We start from the raw sequence: 15,823 nt of genomic DNA, 5'->3' as shown, positions 1-15,823 counted from the left end.
GACCGCATTCCTCATAAAATGTGTCTCTAACCCAAGAAGCATCCTAGTAAATCTCCTCAGCACCCTTTCTAAACTTTCCACATCCTTCTTATAATGAGGTTATACTTCAAGTGTGGTGTAACTGGGATTTTTTTTTTTTTAAAAAGAGCTGCAATATTACCTGCTGGCTCTTAAACTCAATACCCTAACTAACGACTATGAAGGGAAACACCCACTACTCCTTGACTACCATGCATGCAGCAACTTTGAGGGATCTAGGACATGGACCCCAGGATCCTTCTGTTCTTCCACACCAAACTGCTTGCCATTAACCCTGTACTCTGCCTTCAAGTTCAACTTCACAAAGTGAGCCACAACACACTTTGTCACTTCTCAGCCAGCGCTGCATCCTGTTAATGCCCCATGGTAAACGACAAACAACCTTCTACACTATCCACAACACCATCAACTCTCATATCATTTGCAAACCTACTAGCCCACCTTCCCACTTCCTCATTTAATTCACTTGTAAAAATATTACACACCAGGCAACCCAGACCACTAGTCACACACCATCAGGCAAAATTCACAACATCTGCTACTGCCCTCTGTTTTCTGTGGGTAAGCCCATTCAGAGTCTGTGGTGGACTAACTATTTAGGAATGGCCATCTTCTCAGGCAATCTTGGATTCAAATAAGACGTTTCTGTTGGGGATATTGGGGTTATGAAATTATGTACAGCATAATGACGGATTAATTTTAATGAGAACCAGTCTTCAGGAAATAAAACATATACACAAGTTAACTTCCAACTGATACCTTGTGGCTAGTGAGACCTATCACAGGGTGTAGGACATTCTGTTTCTGTCCCATTGAAACTACATGGGGGAAGACAATAGATCAATATTCCTGCTATTAGCACACTGTGCATCGCTGCCACTTAATGAAGAGTTCAAAATTCAAATTATTTATTGTCAAAGTGCATACATCTCCGGGTAGTATTTGGTGAGATTCATTTTCCTGTAGGCATTCACAGTGGGTCAAAGGAATGCAACAGGACCAATGAAAAACTACACACAGACACTGACAATTAACCAATGAGCAAAAAAAAAATCAAACCATACAAATACAAAAAAAATTAATAATAAATAAACAAAAAAACAAGTAAATAAATAATACTGAGTTGATGAGTTGTGTAGTCCTTGAAAGTGATTCCATAATTTGTGTTCAGTGACCATTCCAGTGTTGTTGTGAGTGAAATTGTCCTTGCCGGGCAGGAGCCTGATGGGGTGCAAATTACAGTGGTAAGAGAGGAGTTGGTACAGTAAATTGCTGGTCGGAATGTCAGCAGAGCAGCAATGGCATGAGTTTCTGGGAAAAATGAGGAAGGTGCAGGATAGATGTATTCCAAAAATGAAGAAATAATCAAATGGCAAAATAGTACAACCATGGCTGGCAAGGGAAGTCAAAGCTAATGTAAAAGCAAAAGAGGGCATTCAGAAAAAAAAAAGCAAACATTAGTGGGAAGACAGAAGATTGGGAAGTTTTTAAAACCCTACAGAGAGCAACTAAAAGAATCATCAGGAGGGAAAAGCTGAAATATGAAAGCAAGCTAGCAAACAATATCAAGGTGGATAGTAAAAGCTTTTCCAAGTGTGTGTAAAAAAAAAAGAGAAATGAGGCTGGATATAGAACCGCTAGAAAATGAGGCCAGAGAAATAATAACAGGGACAAGGAGATGGCAGATAAATGAAATGAGTATTTTGCATCAGTCTTCACTGTGGAAGATACTAGCAGTATGCTAGATGTTGAAGAGTGTGAAGGAAGAGAAGTGAGTGCAGTTACTATTACAAGAGAGAAGGTGCTCGATAAGCTGAAAGAATTAAGGGTACACAAGTCACCCAGACCAGATGAACTGCACCCTAGGGTTCTGAAAGAGGCAGCAGTAGAGATCGTGGAGGCATTAGTAATGATCTTTCAAGAATCATTGGACTCTGGCATGATTCCAGAGAACTGGAGAGTTGCAAATGTCATTCTACTCTTTAAGAAAGGAGGAAGGCAGCAGAAAGGAAGTTAGACCAGTTAGCCTGATCTCAGTGGTTGGAAAGATGTTAGAGTCAATTGTTAAGGATGAGGTTATAGAGTACTTGGTGTCACAGGACAAGAAAGCACAAAGTCAGCATGGTTTCCTTCAAGGGAAATCTTGCCTGGTGAACCTGCTGGAATTCTTTGAGGAGGTTACAAGTAGGATAGATAAAGGGGATGCAGTGGATGTTGTATATTGGACTTCCAGTAGGCCTTTGACAAGGTGCCACACGAAGCTGCTTACCAAGTTAAGTGTCACAATCACGGGTTCGGCAGCACAGCAGATACGGCAATTGCACTCATGAATATGCATGTGTCAGGTAATTATTATTTCACTGTGATAGTATTTAACTCCATTCTTTACGTTATCGTGCTTGTAGAGACTGGAACTCAGCACAGCAACGCTTCGCTGCCTGCTTACATTCAGCCTTGCCTGAGAAATTGGACTGTCGAGTCAAACTAGTGGTATTCATTTTGTATTTAGTTTTTCCTTTCAGCCACAGTGTAAGCTTCATTTTCTATTTGAGAGTTTTAGTGAAAGGCCCTGTTTGGCTAGTGTTTATTGTTTTCTTTCCCCTCTAACCCTGTTCGCATTCAAGTCTGTGAACTATCGATCCTCTTCAGTGTCACTCACTCTACACTTGGGCCATATTTGAACCCGGTGACATTAAGAGTCCATGGTATTACAGGGAAGTTACTGACATGGTTAGAGCATTGGCTGATTGGTAGGAGGTAGTGATTTAGATGAAGGTATAGATGGCTTTGTTGCCAAGTTTGCAAATGATACAAAGATTGTTGGAGCAGCAGGTAATATTCAGAAAAAACAAAAGCCTTGGGACTTAGATTAGGAGACTGGGCAAGTGAGTAGCAAATGAAATGCAATGTTGGAAAATGCATGGGCATGCACTTTGTCAGAAGAAATAAAAGTGCAGACTATTTTCTAAACGGGGAGAAAATCCAAAAATCTGAGATGCAAAGGGACTTTGGAGTTCTTGTGCAGAACACCCTAAAGGTTAACTTGTGGCTGAGTCTGTGGTGGGGAATGCAAATGCAATGTTAGCATTCATTTCAACAGGCCTAGAGTATAAGAGCAGGGATCTGATACAAAGGCTTTATGAGGCACTGGTGAGGCCTCACCTTGAGACTTGCGAACAGTTTTGGGCTCCTTATCTAAGAAAAGATGTGCCGGCAATGGAGAGGATTCAGAGGAAGTTCATAAGGATGATTCCAGGAATGAAAGGGTTATCATACAAGGCACGTCTGATGGCTCTGGGCCTGTACTTGCTGGAATTTAGAAGGATGAAGGGGGATCTCACTGAAATCTTTCCAATGTTGAAAGGCCTAGACAGCAGACATCCCACCTCTTCCGGAAGTTCCGGGAGTCTCCCACATATTAGTAGTGGCTCCCTGATGCCCACAAATTTTATACAATATCCCGGAAATCAATTTTTGCGAGAGAGCGAGCAAGAGCGTGAGAGAGAGAGCGCACCATGGCAGAGTGTTCAAAAAAAAAGAAAATATGAAACGTACATCACCCCAGACTACCCTAAAGTGTACCCCTGCCTAATAGGGGTCAAAAATAATTACAGTGTTGCTCACTGCACTGTTTGCAACAGTGACTTTTCTATTGCCCATGGTGGGTTAAGACTGTAAAAGACATGCTGAGGTGAGTTTAACAAGTGTCATTCGTTCATTAGCATAGTTAACGTTATTTAAACTAGCTGGCTAGTTGCTAAGGAGCTACGCTATTGCAGACACGCCACCTCTCCCGGAAGTTCCGGGAGCCTCCCGCAAATTGATGGTGCTACCTCCCCGAAATGAGTTTTTGCAGGGTGAGATGTCTGAGACAGAGTAGATGTGGAAAGGATGTTTCCCATGGTGGGGGAGTCTAGGACAAGAGGGCACAGCCTCAGGATAGAGGGGTGTCCATTTAAAACTGAGATGCAGAGAAATTTCTTTAGCCAGAGGATGGTGAATCTGTGGAATTTTTAAACCCAGGCAGCTGTGGAGGCCAGTTCGTCTGGTGTGTTTACAGCAGAAGTTGATAAGTTCTTGATTGGACACGGCATCAAATGTCACGGGGAGAAGACCTGGGAGTGGGGCTGATGAGGGGTAAGCCATGATTGCATTGTGGAGCAGACACGATGGGCTAAATGGCTTAATTCTGCTCCTATGTCTTAATGTCTTATAATAAACCTGATTCTAATTCATCCAGTACCATGAGATAGAAAATTTGACCAATGTATTACCTCAAGAGTGGCACCATCTGGCTGACTGTGTCTTTAGAAGAGTGGGAGTCTCGACAGAAGTGTGAATAAGTGCTGCAATGAGTCAGTGCAGAGTTACGCTACCTTACAAAGGTGGAAATGGTCAATGTTAGTGATGATTGGAGACGTGGTTAGAAGCAAATCAGTTGTGTTTGTCAAGTCTGCAAGAACTATGGTTAACATTTCCTCTTACAAATGCTGTTGTAAAAGTCAAATCTGTGGGGTTAAATACCACCGATGTGACACTTGATGGTTGCTTCATGCTGCACCATAGAAAAACAAGTAATTACAGATCAGTTTAAGCTAATCACCACCTCCATTGGTGAGTCCAGTGGTGGCAGCAACTAACAGAGACTGAGAGAGTGCATAAAAACTTCACACCCTGCCCTTCAGCTTTATGGTAGCACACTGTAAATGAATTTATTCAAATATAATTGCCAGCCTTTGTTATGTGTTTTAAACGTTATTTCTGTAGATCACATTTCTTTTAATTACTTCAGGAGATGATTTTATTAAATTTGGTATTTTTAATTGCGTTAAATAAATACTGTTTCAAATAGCTTTAAGATATTAGTATTCAAAGTTGTGTTGAGCTCAGGATCACAAGTTCCACTGCCCAGGGCTTGCTCCGCCTTGCAAGAGAACATGAAGTAAAGATCTCAGTAGAAAGGGAGAACTCCAGCTGTTACAACAGGCAAGCGTGGCCACTGTATTGTCCAGGGACTGAATGCAAACAGGGTGTTGGATCGAGTGTGAGAGCATTTCCACATCCCTCAGGTTTTATCAGCAACAGTGCTGCGGTCAAGAGGGTTTAGAAGATTCAAGTTCCTTGTTTCAATACCACCAATAGCCTACACTGCTCCAACCACGGCCAAGAAAACTCACAAATGCCTCTACTTCCTCAGAAGGCTAAAGAAATTTGGTATGTTTCCTTTGACTCTCATAGTTGTTAAATCAATATAATACAGAGAGGATCTTATCTGGAAGCATCAAGACTAAGGAGGTCGACTGTGACCATATAATAAAAAAAACTGCAGAGAGTTCTAGACATGGCTCAATATATCACAGAAAGCAGCCTTACCTCCATGGACCATCTACACGTCATCCTTCCTTCAGTAAAGCAGCCAGAATAATCACAGCCCCCACCCAAATCACCAGGCTCGAGAGCAGCTTCTACCCCACTATTATCAGCCTATGGAACTGTCCTGTAGTACAGTAAGAAACCTTGACCTCACAGTGCACCTCATTGCAACGTTGTGCCTCATTGTCCATCTGCAGTGCACATTCCCTGTAATTGTAACACTTTATTCTGCACAGTTACTCTTTCACCTCGGATTACCTTAATGCACTGCTGCAATGAACTGACTTGTATGAACGGTATGCAAACTTTTCACTGTGCCTCAGTACAGGCGACAATAGTGAAACATCTTATCAATCATTTAGATGAGGGGTTCCCATCCTGGGGTTCACAGACCACTTGCTTAAAGGTAGGGGCCCATGGCATAAATAAGGTAGGGAACTCCTGATTTAGACCATCTGTGTCATCAAGGAATCTTATTTTTTTTAAATAAGTTCTGTTATAAGCTACTTTATGAAGTTCCATGAATGACAATTTCCAATTGATTTTCATTCAAAGTAACATATGATCATATACACTAGGGTGCAAGAGATTGCTCGTTTACATAAAGCTCAAAGAGTAAACGTTATACATGGTAATAATAAGGAAATCTATGGCCACACCACAACAGCAATAAACGTCTCTAGGAATTTAACACAAGAAATTGAAGTCAGTTTCCAATTCCCAATTTCTAACTGAAAGGGCATTACCGAGAAATAACAAAATGAACCACCACCACATCCTTTAATTCGTCTAATCATCTGTGTGAATTGTTTACTTACTCAAACCCTTCTATGGTTAAAAGCAAATAATCCTCAGTCTGTATTTAGCAATGCTCTTTGTTACAAGGGAGAGCAATTATCAGCAGCTCCTCGCTCCCCCCCACACCCACAACCTCCTTCATTTTGGAGTCTTCCCCCTTCCTTTTCAGTCCTGAAGAAGGGTCTGGGCCTGAACCATCGACTGTGTATTCATTTCCATAGATGCTGCCTGACCTGCTGAGTTCCTGCAGCATTTTGTGGGTGTTACATTGTCATTATTAGCTTCTTACCTGCAGAACCTGTCGCTCTAACTGAGAGTTTCCTTTGCAGAGCTCCATGATCTGATGCAGCAGCAACTTAGTACTCTCAGTCTTCCCAGCGCCACTTTCCCCACTGTGAATTCAAAATCAGATCAAACTTCAGCTAGGCATCATTTTTTAAAAACTGTCTCATATCTGGCCAGAAATACCACAATGAAAATTTACTGAAAATAAGAATTCCAAATTTTTCAACAAAGGGTAAATTAATGGTGTGATTTTTAAGTGAATTGTGAAGCAAGTGCTGGAAAGAATGAATTTGTACTACAATACCCAACTAGATCTGCACACACTGGAAGGTGAGCAGCAGTACTGGGAGTCAGAAGACAGGAACACTGGAAAGGACCACATTCAAAATTGGCCTCCTTTACTCAAGTATCTTGGCCCAACATGTCAACTGTTTATTCCACTCCACAGATGCTGCCTGACCTGCTGAGTTCCTCCAGCATTGTGCCCACCAACAGATGCTGCTTGACACGCTGAGCTCCGCCAGCACAACGTTTGTTGCTCCAAATTCCAAGCATCTGTAATCACATCTTCTAATTTGCTGCACGGTCCGAATCAAGAACATGCACCAACATACTGCACTACTGAGGTATTTTTGACAACACACAAACTTCTCAATGGTTTGACGATCAGTCATTCGCCAAGAGAGGCAGAAGATCAACAAGCCACTGTTGTCCCTGCAACATATCACACTGACAAGCAACCTCTCTTCTTAAGCCCATCACTCCTATTGGGCCATAGTCTGTTGACAGCAGCTCGCCAGAGTTCTCTGACCTGGGCCAAAGGTTGATCAGCCTCATGGCCTCAATTTTCACCACACGACTTCATATGCCTTCTACGTGATGATCTTTCCTCTGCCAGGGAAGAGGCCCTTTGAGCTTCTGTTGGTGTTTCTGTAGCTCTGGGCTTTTACAAGATGGGGCTGCTAGCCCCATGCCCAACCTTCCCCCTTTCGCAGCTGCAAAGTAACTACTGAGATTAATTACTTAAGGATCAAGCCTTTACAGGCGAAATTGAGAAATAAAAGGATGGTTGCTCTTTTGGGGTCGTATTATAGGCTCCCAAATAGTCAAAGGAAATTAAAAGAACAAATATATAGGGAGATTGTGAACAGTGGGAAGAATAATTGGGGGGGGGTAATTTGATTTATTATTGTCACATGTACCAAGATACAGTGAAAAGCTTGTCTTGCATACTGTTTATACAGATCAAATCATTACACAGTGCTTGGAGCTAGAATAAGGTAGAGTTCAAAAGTTAAAGTACATTTATTATCAAAATATGCTAACTATGTATAACCTTGAGTTTCAGCTCCTTACAGGCAGCCACAAAACAAAGAAAGCCAAAAGAACCCATTAAGAAAAAAATAAGAAAACCGAATGCCCAATGTGCAGAAAATAAACAAATAGTACAAACATCCAAAAGCAAGCAAACAGCTCAAGTTCACGAAAGTGAGTCCGCAGCCACGGAACCAGTTATCACTGCGGCCGATCCAGTGAGCTGCAGGCCACAGCCTCGATTCAGCACCGAGGTTAACAGCAACAATGCAAAATAAGTTGCAAAAGCTGCAGCAAAGGTATAAATTGAGGTAAACAATAAAATGCAAAATCATAATGTTTCTTATGAGACCAAGAGTCCAACTTATTGTACAAGAAGTCTGCTCAAGAGTCTGAGAACAGTGGGATAGAAGCTGTCCTCGAGCCTGGTGATACATCCTTTCAGGCTCTTGTATCTTCCACCCAATGGGAGAGCGAAGAAAGAATATTTGGGTGGCCGGGGTCTTGGTTTATGCTGGCTGCTTTACTGAGGCACCAAGTATAGACGGAGTCCATAAAGGGGAGGCTGGTTCCTTTGATTGTAACTTTCCTAGGAAAGACTTGGACTGCAATATTGTTAAGGACTTATTTGTTAAATGTGTTCAAGAAAGTTTCCTCAGGCAATATAGAGAAGTCCCTACTAGGGAGAGAGAAGCCCAACCTATTCCTGGGTAACAGGATGGGGTAAGTAACTTAAGTGTCAGCAAGCGAGGGAAGCACTTTATGACCAGTGACCACAGTTCTATTTAGTTTTTAAATAGTTATGGAAAGGGACAGAACTGCTTCACAGTTGGGGCAATGTAAATTCTAACAGCATGAGGCAGGAGCTTGCAAAGATTGTGATTGATTTCAGGCTGTTTGTGGGAGGCTTTTAAAGGTCAGCAAGTGAGAACTCAAGTTCTGCATCTTCCAGTTAGACTGAAGAACAAGGCTGTTAGGAGTGTAATGGTTAGTATAATGATTTACAGTGCCAGTGATCATGATCAGGATTAAATTCCCAAAGAGTTCATACGTTCTTCCTATGACCATGTAGCTTTCCTCCGGGTGCTCTGGTTTGTGTCGCATGCAAAGTTGGCTCTGGAAGCATGGCAACACTCGTGGGCTGCCCACCACATCCTGGACTGCGTCGATCGCTGATGCAAACAACACGTTTCAATGGATGTTTTGAACTTGGATGACAAACAAGGGATATACAGAGGCCCTGGCCAGGAAAAAATGGGGCACGTCTCACGTACAGGCAGATAGGATCAAAAAGGCAGCATTAATCATTAAGGGCTCCCATCACCCAAGACATGCCCTCATCATTGCTACCATAATGATGTTGTGGGGATGGAACTGTGGTGTCTGAAAAGAGGATGCTGTCCAAGTTGCATGCCATCTTAGTCAATGTCTCCCATCCACTACATAATGTACCGGGTGGGCACAGGAGTACATTCAGCCAGAGACTCATTCCTCCAAGATGCAGCACAGAGTGTCATAGGAAGTCATTCCTGCCTGTGGCCATCAAACTTCACAACTCCTCCCTTGGAGGGTCAGACACCCTGTGCCGATAGGCTGGTCCTGGACATTTCATAATTTACTGGCATAATTTACATATTACTATTTATGGTTCTATTACTATTTATTATTTATGGTGCAACTGTAACAAAAACCAATTTCCCCCGGGATCAATAAAGTATGACTATGACCATAAAGCAGAAGGTACAGGAGCCAGAAGACACGCATTCAACATTTTAGGAACAGCTTCTTCCCCTCTGCCATCAGATTCCTGAATAGGCAATGAACCCATGAACACTACCTTCCTGTTTTACTTCCTCTCTTTATGCACTTTTTATTTAATCATATATACATTTTTATTGTATTTTATAGTTGTTTTATTATGTATTACAATGTACTGCAACAACACTAAATTTCACAACATGTACCAGTGATACTAAACCTGATTTTGTTTCCTCTGATTCTGGAGAATCCAAAGAGATTTATATATAGTATTAAAGAAAAATAGAGTAATTAGAGAATAAGGCCCCTCAAAAACCAAAGTGGACATCCATGTGTGAAAACACAGAAGCCTTCAATAAATATTTACCTTGTTTTTACTGTGTAGAAAGACACAGAGATTGTGGAACTAGGTAGTGGGGAGGTCTTGGAGATGGTCCACATTATAGTAGGGGTAGTGCTGGATGCTTTAAAATGATACACAAATTTCCAGGGCCTGATCAGGATTACCAAAGGCTAGAGAAAAAATTGTGGAGCCCTGGCTGATATATTTGCATTATTGTTAGCCACAGGTGAGATGCTGATGAATTGGAGGGTAGCAGATCTTGTACTTTTATTCAGTGGTGGGTAAGTTACTGATGAGAATTCTGAAGAAGATGTGCATAGATCTGGAAAGACAGGGTGTGATTGGGGTAGTCAGCATGGCCATATGTGTCGGAGGTCATGTCTTATGAATATATTTTATGATGTGACCAGGTTGATGAGAGCAGGGCAGTAGGCAGAGCAGATACGGATTTCAGTAAAGCCTTCGATAAAGTTCCACATGCTGGGTTACTCTAGAAGGGTAGATTGCATGGAGTGCAGGCAGATCTGGCTAATTGGATACAGAACTGGCTTGTCTGTAAGAAGCAGAGATTCATGGTGAAAGGCTGTTTCTCAGACCGGAGGCCCGTGACTACTTGTGTGCCTTGGGGTTGGTGCTGGGCCGATTGTTGTCATCTATATCAATGATCTGAATGAGCATGCACAAGGCATGGTTAGTAAGTTTGCGATGACATTAAGATAGGTGGTAAAGTGGACAATGAAAGCGGCTATCAAAAATTACCGTGGAATCTTAATCAGGTGAGAATGTGGGCTGAGGAATAGTAAATGGAGTTTAGTTCAGATAATTGAGGAATTGCATTTTGGAAACTCAGGTGAAGGTAGGTCAGTCAAAGTTAACTGTATGGCCTTGGGGAGTGTTGTGGAAGAGAGCGACTTTGGAGTTTAAGTACATGGTTTCCTGAAGGTGGGTCCCCAGGTTTACAGGATGGTGAAGGCTGCTTTTGGAACATAGGGTTTCATCAGTCAGTACACTGAGTATAAAAGTTGGGAAGTCATGGTATGGTTGTACAAGACACTAGTAAGAATAACCTTGGGAGTAGTGGGTTCCCTACTTGGCTTTTTGGCTTAGTCATATTGGTTTCAATTTAAACTAATGCCCATGTCCAGGATTTGGAACCAAACAGGTAATTAAAACTAGTAAGTCACAATCCTAACTCATACTAGAAAGCTCATTTATGGTTTTGAAGACCAGAAGCTTAACTGATTGTAACAGCCTGGAATTTATTACAATTAGGGGGTCAAAAGAATAAAGTTTCTAGTCCCAATAATGTCAGTTTTAGGAAGTTTCCTTTGAGATGGTGCAGCATGTTTCTTGATAGATTTAGTATTAATAAATTGATATGGTTTGATCTCAGATGAAAATAGGATAACCTTAAAAATAAGCATTGTCAATTTAGCAAATAAAAATTATATTCAAACCTTTTCCACCAATGCCTATTTTTTGTACAAAAAGCTCAACTTTATGAACCGCCTCAAGGACCTAAAATAATTACAAAATAGATGAAATACAAAATGATGAATAATATGACTGGAGATAGGCCAGGCACAGGCAAAAGATCATAAGATTCAATTCATGCTTCAAATCCAGCAGTCAAAATTCCACAATCATTTGGGTAGGTTGGACCAATTTTGGACAGATTGTGCTGAGATTTTTAAAAAAAGGATCTATCAAAGAGAAGGCCTTTGACAAGGTGCCACACATGAGGCTGCTTAACAAGTTAAGAGCCCATGGTATTACAGGAAAGATTCTAGCATGAAAAAGTAGTGGCTAATTGGCAGGAGACAAATAGTGGGAATTAAGGGAGTCTTTTTTGGTTGGCTGCTGGTGACTAGTGGTGTTCCACAAGGGTCTGTGTTGGGACCGCTTCTTTTTGCAAGACATGTCAATGATTTGGATGATAGAATTGAGGCTTTGTTGCAAAGTTTGAAGACAATATGAATATAGGTGGAAGGACAGGTAGTTTTGATGAAGTAGAAAGAGTTAGACATATAGGCAAATGAGCAAAGAAGAGGCAGATGGAATACAGTGTCATGCACTTTGCTAGAAAAAATGAAAGGGTAGACTGTTTTCTAAATGGAGAGAAAATTCAAAACTCTCAGATGCAAATAGATTTGGGAGACCTCATGCAGGATTTGCAGTTTGAGTCTGTAGAGAGGATGGCAAATGTGATGTTAGCATTCATTTCCAGAGGACTAGAATATAAAAGCAAGGATGTAATGTTGAGGCTTTATAAAGCATTGGTGAGTCTCACTTGGAGTACTGTGAGCAATTTTGGGTCCCTTATTGTAGAAAGGATGTACTGAAACCAGACTGGTTTCAAAAGAGGTTCACAAACATGATTCCAGAATTGAACGGCTTGTCATAGGAAGCGCACGGAGGCTTTGTGTCCGTATTCACTGGAATTCTGAAGAATGAGGGGTGACCTAATTGAAACCTATCGAATGGCGAAAGGCCTCAATAGAGTGGATGTGGAGAGGATGTTTCCTCAGAATAGAGGGGCGTCCTTTTAGAATATAGATAAGGAGGAATATCTTTCACAAGAGAGGGGCAAATTTGTGGAATTCATTGCCACAGGCAGCTGTGGAGGCCAAGTCTCAATGTATATTCAAGGCAGAGGTTGATAAGTTTTGCGATTGTTCGGGGTATGAAGGGATACGGGGAGAAGGCAGGAGTATGGGGCTAAGAGGAAAGTTGGATCAGCCATGATGAAATGGCGACAGTAGATTCGATGGGCCAACTGGCCCAATTCTACTCCTATATCTTATGGTCTTATGGTCAATGCATTGTCTGTTCATTTGGCTGTGTCATTTACAAAAGTGTCATCTGCTGTGGGAGATCTATACACGTCCATCAGAGCTCAAGCAGCACAATTTAACCAGTCACCCATCTGCTCGACTCACTTGAACAACTCCAACAAAAAAATAAAAACGTTGATGAAGGCAACGATGTGGATGTTGTCTACATGGACTTTAGTAAGGCATTTGACAAAGTTCCACATGCGTGGCTGGTCAAGAAGGTTCAGTCGCTCGGCAATCAATATTAAGTAGTAAACTGGATTAGACATTGGCAAGACAGTGGCCATACTTCACTAGGAGTCTGAAGAAATTTGGTATGTCAATAAATACAGTCAAAAACTTCTATAGATGTACCATGGAGAGCATTCTGACAGGCTGCATCACTGTCTGGTATGGGGGGGTGGGCTACTGCACAGGACCGAAAGAAGCTGCAGAGGGTTGTAAATCTAGTCAGCTCCATCTTGGGTACTAGCCTACAAAGTACCCAGGACATCTTCAAGGAGCGGTGTCTCAGAAAGACAGCGTCCATTATTAAGGACCCCCAGCACCCAGGGCATGGCCTATTCTCACTGTTACCATCAGGTAGGAGGTACAGAAGCCTGAAGGCACACACTCAGTGTTTCAGGCACAGTTTCTTCCCCTTTACCATCCGATTCCTAAATGGACATTGAACCTTTGGACACTACTTCACATTTTTAAAAAAATATATATAGTACTTCTGTTTTTTGCACGTTTTTAATCTTTTCAATATACATATACTGTAATTGATTTATTTATTATTATTTTATTTTGCTTTTTTCTTTTCTATTTTGTGTTGCATTGAACTGCTGCTGCTAAGTTAACAAATTTCACAACACATGCCGGTGACAATAAACCTGATTCTCATTCTGATTCTTTCGATTTGTGGGAGAAGCCAGAGAATTACATTGTGGGCTGAAGGACCTGTACTGTGCTGTAGATTTTCTATGTTCCTAGAATTGTAGTAGGCAGTTGCCTCTCTGACTGGAGGCCTGTGACTAGTGAAGTGCCGCAGGGATCGGTGCTTGGTCTGATGTTGTTTGACATCTACAGCAATGATGTGGATGATAATGTGGTTAAGTGAATCAGCAAATTTGAAGATGGCACCAAGATTGGGGGTGCAGTTAGGAAGGCAGCGAGGAAGGCTATCATGGCTTGCAATGGGATCTGGGCCAACTGGAAAAATGGGCTGAAAAATGGCAGATGAAATTTAATGCAGACAAGTATGAGGTTTTGCACTTCAGTAGGACCAACCAGGGACGGTCTTACACAGTGAACAGTAGGGCAATAAGGAATGTGTTAGAACAAAGGGATCTGGGAATACAGGTACACAATTTGTAGAAAGTGGTGTCATGGGTAGATAGGGTCATAAAGAAAGGTTTCAGCACACCGGCCTTCATAAATCAGTAAATCAATGTATTGAGTACAGAAGATGGGATCTTATGTTGAAGTTGTAAAAGACCTAATTTGGAGTATTGTGTGCAGTTTTGGTCACCTACCTACAGGAAAGATGGAAACAAGGTTGAAAGAGTGCAGAGAAAATTTACAAGGATGTTGCTAGGTTTGGAGGACCCGAGTTCTATGATCCTATGGTTGTAGCTTGTCCTTCATCATTAGACTCCACGAAGAATTCCTGAGTGATCTGTATGTGACAGTCTCAACTTCCTTACAGTTACCTGACTTCCTGTATGGGATCTGTGACAGATTTAGGAGGTTCTCTTGGAAAAGAGCTCTCAAAATGTCATTGTATTCTTACCTGATCACTATGCACTGGTTCTTGGGGCCCGTGGCCAAGCGACCCAACATCGATTGATAGGCACGATCTGCCACTGCAAAAATATGAGGAGGTAGGCCATCTTTTGAACAACTTTTGTACTTTTCCGATTCCTGATAACAGAAACAAGAGATTGTCAAGTTACATTTTGTTGAAGTCTGCAAAAAAAAAATGTTGCACTGTTAATGTGAATGTGCATGCAACACACACACAAAATGCCGGAGAAATTCAGCAGGCCAGGCAGCCTCTGTGTAAAAACGTACAGTCGACGTTTCAGGCCGAGACCCTTATTTATCACACTAAAAAAGAGATGCAACATTGGGCTCACTTCCTTCATTCTGTACAAACTTAGCTAATTTATATTAAAAAAAAAAGCAGCTGCTTTGGCTCTTCAACATCTTGCACTTCAGCTATGTAAGGCAGAAATTTTAAAGACTGAATGCATGGATTTGCATTTTTATTTGCAAATGCCACAGAATCGTCACTCAACCGTTCTAAAAGGGATCTACTTGAGCCAAGTAAACCTGTTTCTATAAATTCCATTCATCGCTACTTAAAAACTCTGGGTTGCTCGTTAGTCTCCTTCACAAGTCACTGCTCCTAACATTTCCAACTCTTCACAACATAATTTTGTCTACGCTTCAAAACCAAGTTAATAATAAAAATATATACACAATCAATTTTATTTTTAAAGGAACAGATTCTTACTGTAATTTTAATTCAGATTGAATGAAAATAGTCAACAATTATCTCAAGTAAACTTGCAGCACAATGTACTAATAATTCAGTCATCTATACGTTCAAATGTCTTATGTCATAGGATGCATATTAAATTTGGTGCTGTCTCAGTTAAGGAGTTTTGCCAGATAGAAATTCCTAAAATTGTACATAAAATCTATTTGAAGTTGAGGAGTTGACTTTTGGGACATGACCAGTTGTTTGAAAGATTCTATTTTTTTGTTTTTAATAATCACAGATGAAATATCAACTTGTTTAAGAACCACTTGGAAAAAAAAATGAAAATCAATGCAATATGTTGTAATTGCAGGCATTTAATTTTCCATGGAGAGTAATATTTATGAATAATTAGCACATTATTTCAAATTTAATGAACTTCATGCTTGTAAAAGTAGGACAATTGAAAAATTCAGCTGGTTTTATATAATAAAATAAGTACATACCGATTTTTCGTACAAGGGCAGATACTTGAAAGGATTGATGGCTACTAGAATATCTCCAATGTATGACTAAAAAAAAGTAAAAAAGAACAAATTAGCTGGTGTGCAC

The 15,823-nt window shown here is 41.0% G+C and overlaps 1 protein-coding gene across 2 annotated transcripts in view; it reads right to left on the bottom strand.

The window, feature by feature from the left end:
* The window catches only part of LOC134343909 (myosin-IIIb), a 182,234-nt gene that overhangs the window by 133,623 nt on the left and 32,788 nt on the right, over nucleotides 1-15,823 (bottom strand). For both annotated transcript variants that reach the window (XM_063042818.1, XM_063042819.1), the window contains exons 2-4: nucleotides 15,718-15,783; nucleotides 14,519-14,649; nucleotides 6,500-6,602 (exon numbers count right to left, since the gene is read on the bottom strand). In XM_063042818.1, coding sequence (XP_062898888.1) covers nucleotides 6,500-6,602; nucleotides 14,519-14,649; nucleotides 15,718-15,783 — 300 coding nt within the window. The remainder of the gene's footprint in view (nucleotides 1-6,499; nucleotides 6,603-14,518; nucleotides 14,650-15,717; nucleotides 15,784-15,823) is intronic.

This window comes from Mobula hypostoma, chromosome 3 (assembly GCF_963921235.1).
Source record: "Mobula hypostoma chromosome 3, sMobHyp1.1, whole genome shotgun sequence".
NCBI classification, from domain to species: Eukaryota; Metazoa; Chordata; class Chondrichthyes; order Myliobatiformes; family Myliobatidae; genus Mobula; species Mobula hypostoma.
This window is presented reverse-complemented; position numbering and strand designations above follow the sequence as displayed.